This window comes from Pteropus vampyrus, unplaced genomic scaffold (genome assembly GCF_000151845.1).
Source record: "Pteropus vampyrus isolate Shadow unplaced genomic scaffold, Pvam_2.0 Scaffold146, whole genome shotgun sequence".
Taxonomy (NCBI): Eukaryota; Metazoa; Chordata; class Mammalia; order Chiroptera; family Pteropodidae; genus Pteropus; species Pteropus vampyrus.
This window is the reverse complement of record NW_011888927.1, coordinates 256,310-268,696: the sequence shown is the minus strand read 5'-3', so window position 1 is coordinate 268,696 and position 12,387 is coordinate 256,310. Positions and strand designations below refer to the sequence as shown.

The window sequence follows — 12,387 nt, the reverse complement described above, 5'->3', positions numbered from 1 at the left end:
TTTTTATGGGGGCTCTCTGTGTGTATACTTTTCTTGCCTACAGAAATTCTTACAGGAAAACAAATAGAAAATGAATTATACTGAACTGTACTATAAGTATAGAGAAAAAGATCCAAACAACATTAATTTTCATAAAATAAAAGGAACCATAAATTGAGAAACAACATGACTACTCCTTTGAACCTCCCCTCGTGACACCCTTCCAGTCATTACTCACACATCCACCCTCTTACAGGGAAAACTAAGATAAATTCCATTTTGGGTTATTAGCAATAATGTTGTGATAACATTCTTGTGCATATATTTGGTCAAGATGATGCATTTCTGTTGGATATATGCTAAGGAGTGTAAATGCTTGGTCTGGGTTATATGTGTGTTCAGTTTTAGCTAAATAGTAATACCACTGAAATGGTAACATGAATTTACACTCCCCGAAGCAGTATCTGAGTTCCTCCACATCCTTGTCAACATGTTGAAATTTTCTTTTTTTTCATTTAAGCCATGTTGGTAAGGGTGTAATGGTATTGCATTGTGATTTTATTTGCATTTCCTTAATGACTACTGAAATGGGCACTTTGTGAATGAATTTTAAAGCTGTTAGGAATTTTAATTTTTATAAAAATTCTCAGCCCTAATTTTATAGCAGCTTTTTTCTGAGAGATTTCCCCCCATTCCATCCCACTTTCTCCCCAAACACACAATAAGCCTCATGGATTATAAGCAAATCATAGCTTTCTCGTTACCTCTGATTTTTTAAGTTCATTCCTGAAATTTATTATTTATAGTCTCTATTTTAAATGATTAAGAACAAGTTCAGTTTTAGCGGGTTTTTATAAAAGAAAACTATAATTATAAATAGTCTGACACCCTAGGAGATGGCTGTATTCTGAATCAGCTGGTGTGATTTCATGATTTTCTTGGAACTGATGGATTCCTTGATTAATTTATCCCAAAGGGTTGGGAATAATCAAATAGGACTCCAAGAGTCCACAATGATATTTATCAACAAGTAAAAAATGAGGGACATGAGAAAGCTCTTCCACACAGCAGAATGCCAACTGATAAATGTAGAATAAATGAGGAAATAGAAAACCACCATTTGGCAGCGACCATAGTAATAAATGTTTCTTGTAAGAATTATCAGTGAATGCTAAATTAGTAGGTGAAACTTTGATAGAAACAAACTATTTATACAACTATAAAATATTTTCCCAAAAGATAAGTATCTTCTATAATGGAGAAACCTGACAGACCAAGTAATCAAAGTTAACATCACAAGCAATAGGATAAAGTAGACATCATGTATCTCCTGATATGGTTTATTAACAAGACACATTGTTCCTGTGCTGCTAGTCTTGCTAAAATACAAAACCTGAATCTAATTATGAGAAAACATCAGATAAACCTAACTCAAGTAATACACTACAAAATAAATGGCCTCTACACTATAAAGAGTCACAATGATGAAGCACAAAGATTGAGGAACTGTTCCAGATTAAAAGAGACCAAAGAGACAACTAAATGCAATGTATGATTCAGGACTGGATCCTGGGCTAGGAAAAAAACCCTTTTTCTTTTTTATAAATGACATTAGTGGGATAACTGACAAAATCAGAATAAGGTCTACAGATTACTCCTTATTTTGACCACTGTATCATGATTATGTAAGAGAATGTCCTTGTTTTTAGGAAAGAGTGAAATATTTAGGGGTAAAGGGACATTATGTCTGCTCCCTGGTCTCAGAATTTCAGAAGGAAAAAAAAAATCTATATCTATCTATCTATCTATCTATCTATCTATCTATCTATCTATCTATCTAAACAAATCATGAACAAAGACAGAATAAGGCAAATATAGTAACATTTTGGGAAATCTAGGAAATATTTTGTATTACTTTTGCAAACCTATCTGTAGGTCTGAATTATTTGACATTTAAAAAATAATGATATCACAAGGATTCAGAAGTCAGTCTGAAAGGTCTCCCACTGGCCAACATGGGCAATTTTAGCACCAAAATGATTAAGTACAGTAGTGATTTAAGCCACTGAAAAAATATGAATCAATACAGGAATGAACATAAATAAATGAGGAAGAAGAGAGGTCTTTCGTTTACAGCAAAGTATTGAGAACTGGTAGAAAGAATGAACTATATGGCATGTGAATTATATGTCAATAAGGCTGTTTAAAAATTTTGGTCAACAGATAAATAAAATGTGATATAACCATATAATGGGATAGTATTCAATCTTAAAAAGGAAGGAAATCCTGTCACATGCTACAACATGGATGAACCTTGAGCACATTATGCTAAATGAACTAAGCCAATCACAAAAGACAAATACTATATGATTCTACTTATATGATATACCTAAGTAGTCAAATTAATAGAAACAGTAAAATGGTGGTTACCAGAAAAAAAGGAGTTGTTGTTTAATAGGAATAAAGTTTCAGATTTGCAAGATGAAAAAGTTCTGGAGATAGATTTTACATCAGTGTGCATATACTTAACATTACTAAATTGCACACTTAAAAATGATTAAGATAGTAGATTTTGTTATGTCTTTTCTACCATAAAAAAATGCAGAGGGAGTATGAGGTTAGAAATGTCATTTCCCAACCATTATGATAAAAACTGAATCAAACCATAAGCAACAATGGATGTTATATCTAAGTGGAAATTCTGATGAAGAGCAGGACGTGTGCATAGTCACAAAGTACCTCCCCACAGACTGCTTAGTAATTGCAAGAGAGGATAAAATAGTAATTATATAGGAGAAAAACTAGATAACACCTTGAATGAATGATCAAAATTAACTTCACCAATGAGAGAGATAAGAGCAGTGTAAGCTTCCAGGTGTAAAACCCTGAGAAAGGGACAACATCTAAGCCGTATTTCAGTCAAGAATGAATAGCTTCAGGCGGGTCAAAGATGGTGTAGGCAGACGCTGAGCTCACGCCCTCCCAAGAACACACTGGATGTACACCTATATTTAGAGCAATTCCTGAGAGACAACTGTGTGCCAGCTGAACAGCTTCTGCACCATAAGCAAGAGAGACGGACCACGTAGAGACGGTCAGGGACCCACGAGAGCTCTGCGGGAGCTGAGGTGAACAACCTCAGGACTGGAGGAACTGGTGAGTACTATTGTTTACATTTACCCTGAATGTGGATAGTGTGTGAGCCATCCAAGTTCTCTGGCCCACCTGCAGGGCCCCGTGGATCCCCCGCTAGAGCAGGTCCAGCAAAAACAGGTGAGCACCGTGGCATGCATACCAGGGGCCCCTCCACCCAGAGGTTGATCCAGCAGGTGCTGCTTCAGGCACCCACTGGTTTGTGCACACAGGGGCTCTCCCACCTGGAGAGTGCAAAGCTAACAAAATGCTGTAGTACCTGTCATCACGGCTACCCTGCCTAGAGAAAATGTGGAGGCAGTAGGGTGCTATTGTATCCCCGCGTGGGGCTGCTTCTCCTAGAGAGAGTGTGGAGGGAGCAAAATGCTGCAGTACCTGCACGCACGACTGCTCCATCCAGAGAAAGTGCAAAGATAGTGGGGGCACTGCTGCACACGCCCTTGGGACTGCTCTACCCAAAGAAAGTGTGGAGCTAGCAAAACTTTACCCACACTCAGGGCTGCCCCATGTGAAGTGAGTGGAGTCCTGCTGTGTGTGTGAAAGGCTTCACCGCCCGGAGAAACAGCAGAGCTAGTGCGCCTTGAGAAGCAGGCACGCAGAGCAGCCCCACCCAGACATGCTCTAAAGGCAGACAATTAAAGCAACACGGCATGCAGGCAGGGCTATCTGGCCCAGAGTGAGTGGGGTGCAGCTGAGCACATGAGGAGCTACACCCCTTGGAGAGTATGGTTGTGCATTCACACAGACCTGCCTGACTCCGAGAAAGGGTGGAGCTAGTACGGCATTGAGAGGCAAGCAGAATGGCTACACCTAGACCCTGCTCTGACTGCAGACAATTAAAGCAACAGGGCATGCATGCCAGGCTGCAGGAGTGGCATGAGAGGTGTGCTGTTGAGCATGTGAAGAACTGCATTGCCCAGAAAGGGAGCAGACCTATCAAAGTGACTGCACACTTTCAGGCTTGACCCCTAGGGAGAGAGGGTGGGTTGTTGCGATGTAAGCTTGCAAAGCAGCCACACCAGACCTTGCTCTGTTCACAGTTAAAGCAACAGGGCACACCAAGAGTGCACCTAGCAGCCCAGTCTACATCAGGAGCCCCACCCGGATTAGAAGCAAAGAAGCATGCACATACCAGGCTGCCCCACCTGGAACCACTCCTTTAGGCCAGGTGATAACACCAGGTACTGTAGGCACCTGCCCTGACAAAAACTGGTCTGCCAAAACTATTTAACACAGTGTACGCAGAGACCAGTCTTTCAAGATTGAGAGGGATGGCTATCCTATCCAACTCATAGGAACAAAGAAAGTCACACAAAATGGGAAGCTTGAAGAATATGCCTCAAATGAAGGAATAGGAAAAACCCTACTGAAATGAATGAGTAATTTGCCTGATGAAGAATTCAAAGAATCAGTTATGAGGATGCTAAACAAACTTAAGAGTGCAATAGAGGAACTCAGAGAACACTTCAACAAAGAGACAGATGATGTAATAAAGGACCAATCAGAGATGAAGAATACAATAACTGAAATGAAGAATACATTAGAAGGAACTGGCAATAGATTAAATATTACATCGAAAACAGTGAAAGGAGTCTACGGCCATGCTGCCCTGAACATGCCTGATCTCATCTGACCTTGGAAGCTAAGCAGGGTGGGGCCTGGTTAGTACTTGGAGGGGAGACCACCTAGGAAGACCAGATACTGTAGGAATAAAAAACAGTGAAGGGAGGAATAAAATGTAGTTGTTTTAAAATGTGATTGAACTTAAATCCCTATTAATTTAAAATAGACTGCTATAGACATAGATGGATATATATAAACCTCATGGTAACTATAAACCAAAAACATACAAAAAAAAAAATGAAGAGAAAGCAATCCAATCAAAACACTAAAAATCAAGAAATTAAAAGGAAAGTGATCAAGACAAGAACACTGAAGAACCACAAAACAAGCAATAAGCACATACCTATCAGTAATTATGTCAAAAAGGACTAAATGCTCCAATCAAAAGATATAGAATAGCACAATGGATTAAAAAAAACATGACCTATCTATATGCTGCTTACAAGAGACTCAGTATCAAAAGACACACAGACTGAAGGTAAAAGGATGCAAAAAGATATTCCATGCAAATAGAAATGAAAAGAAAGCTAGTGTTGCAATACTTATATCAGACAAAATTGACTTCACAACAAAGACTGTAAAAAGAGACAAAGGACATTACCTAATTTTAAAGGGGTCAATCCAAGAAGAGGATATGACAATTGTAAATATCCACGAACCCAATGCAAGAGCACCCAAGTATATAAAGTACATGTTAATGGATAAAAAGGCAGAAATTAACAGTAATACTATAATTGTTGGGGCTTTAATTCTCCATTTACCTCAATGGATAAATCATTCATACAGAAATTAATGAAGAAATGATAGCCTAAAATGCCACATTAGACCTATTTGACTCGATAGACATTTATAGAGCATTTAATCCAAAAAACTACAGATCACACATTTTTCTCAAGTGCACACATACATTTTCCAGGATAGATCACATACCAGGCCACAAAACAAGTCTCAGTAAATTCACGAAGATGGAAATTATAGCAAGCATATTTTTTGACCACAATGGCATGAAACTAGAAATTACAGGACTAAAACTGAAAAAAACACAAATACATGGAGATTAAACAACATGCTTCTAAACAATCAATAGATTAAAAAGGAAATCAAAAGCTACCTTGAGACAAATGAAAAGGAAAACACAATCTCATAAATTTTATGGGATGTAGCAAAAGCAGTTATAAGAGGAAAGTGTATAGCTATACAGGCATACCTCAAGAAGCAGGAAAAATCCCATATAAACAATCTAAATTTACACATAAAGAAGCCAGAAAAAGAACAAACAAAACCCAAAGTAGAAGGAAGGAAATAATAAAGATCAGAGTGAATGAAGTAGGAAATAGAAAAACAAGACAAAAGATTAATGAAACTAAGAGCTGGCTTTTTGAAATAAAATTTATTTTTGAAATAAATTGACAAGCTTCTAGCAAGACTCATCAGGCAAAAAATACAAATAAATAAAATCAGAAATGAGAGAGGAGATTACAACTGACACCACAGAAACACAAAGATCATTAAAGAATACTATGAACAATTACATGCCAACAAATTGGACAATCCAGAAGAAATGGACAACTTTAGAAATATACAACCTTCTAAGACTGTATCAGGAAGAAACAGAGAATCTTAACCAATTATTAGCAATGAAATTGAAGCAGTAATCAAAAAACTCTCAACAAAAGTCCAGGACCAACTGGCTTCACAGGTGAATTCCACCAAACATTCAAAAGAGAATTAGTACCTATTCTTCTCAAGCTATTTCAAAAAATTAATAGGAAGGAATGCTTCCAAATTCATTCTATGAGGCCAGCATAACTCTGATACCAAAAAGACAAAGACACTACAAAAAAGGGAATTACAGGTTAACATCTCTGATGAACACAGAGGCAAAAATCCTCAGCGAAGTTAGCAAACCGAATTCAAGAGTACATTAAAAGGATTATGCACTATTATTAAGTAAGATTTATACAAAGGATGCAATGGTGGTTCTACATCCACAGAATAATGTGGTTCATCACATCAACAAAACCAAGGATAGAAATCATATGATTACCTCAATAGATGCAGAAAAAACAATAGACAAAATTCAACATCCATTTGTAAGAACTCTCAACAAAGTGGATATAGAAGAAACTTACCTCAACTTGATAAAGGCAATATATGACAAGCCCACAGCTAACATCTTATTCAATGGTGAAAAGCTAAAATATTTTCCTCCAAAATCAGGAACAAGACAAGGATGCCCACTCTCACCGCTATTATTCAATATAGTATTGGAAGTCGTAGCCACAGCAACCAGGCAAGAAAAAGAAACAAAAGGCATCCAAATTGGAAAGGAAGAAGTAAAACTGTCACTATCTGCAGACACATGATATTATATATAGAAAACCCTAAAGAATCCAACCAAAAAATATTAGAATTAATCAAAGAATTCAGTAAAGTAGCAGTACACAAAATTAATATACAGATATCCATTACACTAATAACAAGCCATCAGAAGGAGAGATTAAGAAAACAATCACATTTACAATTGCATTAAAAGAATAAAATACCTAATAATAGATTCAACTCAGGAGTTAAAAGACCTATAAGACACTGAAGAAATTGAAGAGGGCACAAATGAAAAAGGATATACCATGTCCATGGACTAGAAGGATTAATATCATTAAAATGCATATAACTACTCAAAGCAATCTACAGATCCAATACAATTCCTATCAAAATACCAATGGCATTCTTTTCAATAACTAGAACAAATAATTCTAAAATTTATATGGGACCATAAAAAACCATAGCAATCTTGAGAAAGAAATAGCCAAAGCAATCTTGAGAAAGAAAAACAAAGTTGAAGGTATCACACTCCCTTATTTCAAACTATACTGCAAAGCTGTAATAATCAAAACAGTATGGTACTGACACAAAAACAGACACATTGATCAATGAAACAGAATAGAGAGCCTTGCTTATATGGTCAACTAATCTACAATGAAAGAGGTAAGAATGTACAATAGAGCAACAAAAGTCTCTTCAACAGTGGTATCGGAAAACTAGACAGATAAATGCAAAAATCAAAAACCAAAACAAAACTGGATCACTCTCTTACACCATATACAAAAATATACTTAAAATGAGCCTGAAACCATAAAACTTCTAAATGAGAACATAGGTAGTAAACTATTAGAAAACATAGGTAGTAAACATAGGTAGTAAACTATCAGTCTGAGTAATACCTTTTTAGATACGTCTCCTTGAGCAAGGGAAACAATAAACGATTGGAATATCAAACTAAAAAGCTTCTGCACAGTGTAGGAAACCACCAACAAAACAAAAAGGCAACCTACTGAATGGGAGAATATATTTGCAAATGATATATCCGATGAGGGGTTAATATCCAAAATACATAAGGAATTCATACAACTCAATAACAACCAAAAAACAATCTAATCAAAAAATGGGCAGAGGACATGAAAGACATTTTTCCAAAGAAGACATATAGATGGCCAACAGACATAGGAAAAGATGCTCAACATTTCTAATCATCAGGGAAATGCAAATCAAAACAGCAGTGAGGTATCACCTCACACCAGTCAGAATGGCTGTTATCAAAAAGTCAACAAATAACATGTAGAGGATGTGGAGGAAAGGGAACCCTTGTGCATTGTTGTGGGACTGCAGATTGGTGTAGCCACTATAGAAAACAGCTAAAACTGAAATAAGGAGCAGTCTAATAAAAACAAACAAACAAACAAAACCTAGTGGAACAGTTTCAGGTTACAAGAGGCTAAAAAGACATGATAAATGAATACAGTACATTACTCTAGACTCACTATATAGGGGCAGAGCGAGAAGTGCTATAAAGGACATTTCTGAGTCGACTCACAAAACTGTAATATAAATACATGGTAGATTACAGAAAAGTACCGTGTTAATATTAAATTTCCCGAAGTTTACAACCATGCTCCGGTTATGCAAGAAAATATACCTGTTCTTAGGAAACACAAACTGAAGTATTTTAGTGGTAAAGGGTCATGATATACATAATCCACCTTCAGTTGGTTCAGAATAAAATAACAGAGAGGCCTGCACAAAGCAAATGGGGTAAAATACTAACAATAGGTGAATATGGGTAAAGGGTATACAAGTGTTCTTTGTGCTATTTTCATTTATGCAACATTTCTGTACATTTGAAATTCTTTCCAATTAAAAAGTTTTAAAAAATCAGCATCAGTGACCAAGATTAATATGTATGTAAAATTCTACAAAATGGAGTGTCTATTTTCTACGAATACCCTATATGGTAATTATAACATGGACCAGCTCTGTGGACAATAGTATGGTAAGTATTCAATATATGTCAGCAATTACCATGTACCAGGCCCTATGCTAAGTGCCTGAATGTACTATTTGTCAATAGTCATCCTGTAATCAAAGAGAATCTTCCATCCCCAGTAGTATTATCTAATGTCAATAAACCTTAACACAAAATATAAAAGATTAAAGTACAGAATTTAGTTTACTATGACAAGATCACAATTTCTATTCACTTCTTTCTATAGTGAAGAATGGCTAGGTACAGCTTGCATTTTAATTCATTACTAACAAGATATTTTTCTGGATAATATAGGCAAAGATTCTAAAGTGACCCTTTTCTAAATTTATCTGAATTCAACTTATAATATGATGGCAAAGAATATAAATAACTTACATTTCGTTAATTTCTTTGGACTCTGTGAAGGCACTGGCTGGTTATCAACGTGTGAAAGAGGAGGCTCTAAGCCCCCTTTGGAGGTCAAGCCTGGAGGGAGGGAAGTAATGAATTATGTAATTATGTATTTTATTCAAATCATCTAAATTTAGTCCTAGCTAGAGTTAGACTTCCTTACATTTTTCAAAGTGGTTTTGAAATACAGTCATGCACTACATAACGACAATTCAGTCAGTGGACCGTGTATATGACAGTGGTCTCGTAAGATTATAATGGAGTTGAAAAATTTGTATCTTCTAGTGATGTTGTAACTGTCTCAATGCAATGTAGTGCACTATGTATGTATGTGTTTGTGATGATGCTACTGTAAAGAAACCTGCACTGCCAGGTGTATAAAAGTACAGCACATACAATTATAGTAGTAGGCTGCTGTACCATCTAGGTTTGTGTAAGTACACTCTATGACATTTGCATAAGGACGAAGTTGCCTAATGACACATTTCTAGGAACATTTCCTTATCTTTAAGAGGTGCATGAATGTAAATGTCCAAGTTTTTTAAACAATTTCAAGTGGATAAGGTGTAGAAATAAATTCTAAGGAGTCAGGAAGAGAGGAAACAGATCTGACAATTAGAATCTTGAAAATGACAATTATGTTTATGCCCTTGGACTCAGTAATCCCATTCCTAGAAACTTATTTATATTAAGGAAATAATTTAATTGAAGGAAAAAGTGCATGCATGATTATATTTATTGAAGCATTATGTATAAAATGAAAAAGTAAAAATAATAAGAAATTAAACAGATTAAAGATAAATGTCACAAAATACTCTGTAGTCATTAAAAAATTCATTATAAATACACTATTGGTAACACAGGGAAATGTTTGTTGTAACATGAAATTATTTATGCTATAATTAAAACAGCACTAGCAAAGAACTTAGATTATTCTGCCTACTACCTTCCTTGTATAGAAGAGATCATTCGAGGCCCAAGATCTCACTTGGGGTTCCTAAAATATAGATCTTTTAACTCTCAGGCCAGCTTGCTTTCCTCGTCTACCCTCACAGGAGCAGAAGGTGTAAACATAAGAGAAAGGCTAGTGAACTGGAAAGAGTCCTGTACTAGAAATCGGGAGACCGGATTTTGGTCTCTTTTTAACTTTAAACCGCCTGATGACCTTAAGACACTCAAACACTGAATATCAGTGCCTCAGCTATTACATGGAAATATCCTGTCAGCTTGCAGGCAGGGACCAGAACAGATATTGTGAAACATCTGAGTTGTGAAAAAATATTGTTGCAATGGTATTGACAGAAAATAAGAGAAGAATCCAGGGCTGCTGGAGATATGGCGAGTTAAGGAGAAAGAGCAGGAGTTCATAGTGGAGAATGAATTGGTTTGTAAATCTTATAACTTTTGGGCCATTGATATGTCCTATGAGAATTATTGTTTTCTAAAATTTTATTATAGTGAAACATCTGAATTATCCCAGAAAGAGTACCTCTTTATCAAATAATACTTCCATTCTTACTTTTAGGCTATTTTACAAATTCTGAGTGATTAACTGATAGTTATTTTATTTACTGAGCTAACTTTATGCTGCTATCATATAAAACATAAAAGTAAATCACCCCACAGATCACGCCCTTGAGGTGCTTGCAGACTGCAGAAAATATGATGGTCCTGTGGATAAAGTGTGAACGTAAGTATTTTAATACAAAGTACAATGCATTAAGACCAATAAATATAGGTCTGTTAGGTGCCATGAAGCTTTTTTTTTTTTCAAGGGTTAAAATCTACCAGAGATGAAAGACAGTAATATAAGACAAGAAATCTATAATTACAGCCATGAAACAGATGAAACAAACCACCATGAGAGGCCAGAGGGAGAAACCATCTCCATTTGTCAGTGCTGAGGAAGTCTGCAAGGGCTGGCTGTTATGGAGCAAACACTGGGCTGGGAATCCAACACTCAAGCCCAAGTTCCAGAAGTCAAAGGAGTGACACAAGCAAAAGGCACCTCAGAGGGATCGAAAAATACTCAATATGATTATAGGAAATGGTAAGTATTTTTGAAGGAAGGTAGGAGATAAGGGTAGAAATGCAGGCACAGGCAGGTTTTATTCTGGAGCCCATGGTGCTTCATTTTTAAAAAATATAAGCAGGGTACTGACATCAGAATCTGCTTCTTGGAGAGAGAACTCTGGAGGAAGCATGGAGGATGAGCTGGGGTTTGGGAGATATGTGAGGAAGACTTGCAGCAACCCTAGAAACCAAATGAGGCTCTAAGTAGCTCTGGTAGTGGAGTCAGAGAGAAGAAGCGGGAAAGTTGCAACATGTTTCAGAAAGAGAATTTATAATATTAGTAACAAATATGGAAGTGGGGAGCAAGAAGATTCCCAAGGTGCTGGGTTGGACATAGGATGGTAGAGCAGCAAGTGAGTAGAAAGAGTCCTTGGCATATAAACAAAGCAGATCACCCTTTCCTCAGGAAGACACCGTGCCCCTAGCTTTCTACTACAGTCCCCTCTGCTGCAGCCTTGCCCAGAGGCTGCCATATAACCAGCCCCCAGAGATATTCCTTTTTCTCTTGTCAACTCTGAACCCACAGGAAGCGAATATGCCAAGTTTTGCTAGGTGGAAGAAATGGTATTACCTGCCTTCCCTAGGTAGACGTAACTTAGCAGGTCAAGAATTCAGACCTGCTTTTCTATATAGAGACTGATTTTCTATATAAAGAAGACACCTGGGAAAGTCAATGAAGAAAATGTGGAATTTAGTATTGGTGGCAGGAAAGTAGCCTTTGTTTCACTCTCATTGACAAATTCCAGTGGTGATCATACTTTTTTCCCCAGTTGATTGGTGTAACTGCAGATTTTATCTGGTAGTACTGAAGTTAAAATCAATCATGTTCTCAACTCATTTTATGA

The 12,387-nt window shown here is 36.7% G+C and overlaps 1 protein-coding gene and 1 pseudogene across 6 annotated transcripts in view; one reads left to right on the top strand and one right to left on the bottom strand.

Annotated features, from left to right (window-relative positions):
- The window catches only part of ICA1L (islet cell autoantigen 1 like), a 76,049-nt gene that overhangs the window by 15,876 nt on the left and 47,786 nt on the right, over positions 1–12,387 (bottom strand). For 5 of the 6 annotated variants that reach the window (XM_011369130.2, XM_011369129.2, XM_023535994.1 and 2 more), the window contains one exon: positions 9,455–9,544. The exons of the other annotated variant lie outside the window; for it this stretch is intronic. In XM_011369130.2, coding sequence (XP_011367432.1) covers positions 9,455–9,544 — 90 coding nt within the window. The remainder of the gene's footprint in view (positions 1–9,454; positions 9,545–12,387) is intronic. 6 annotated transcript variants of the gene reach the window in all.
- Positions 4,724–4,842, top strand: LOC111745143 (annotated as a pseudogene).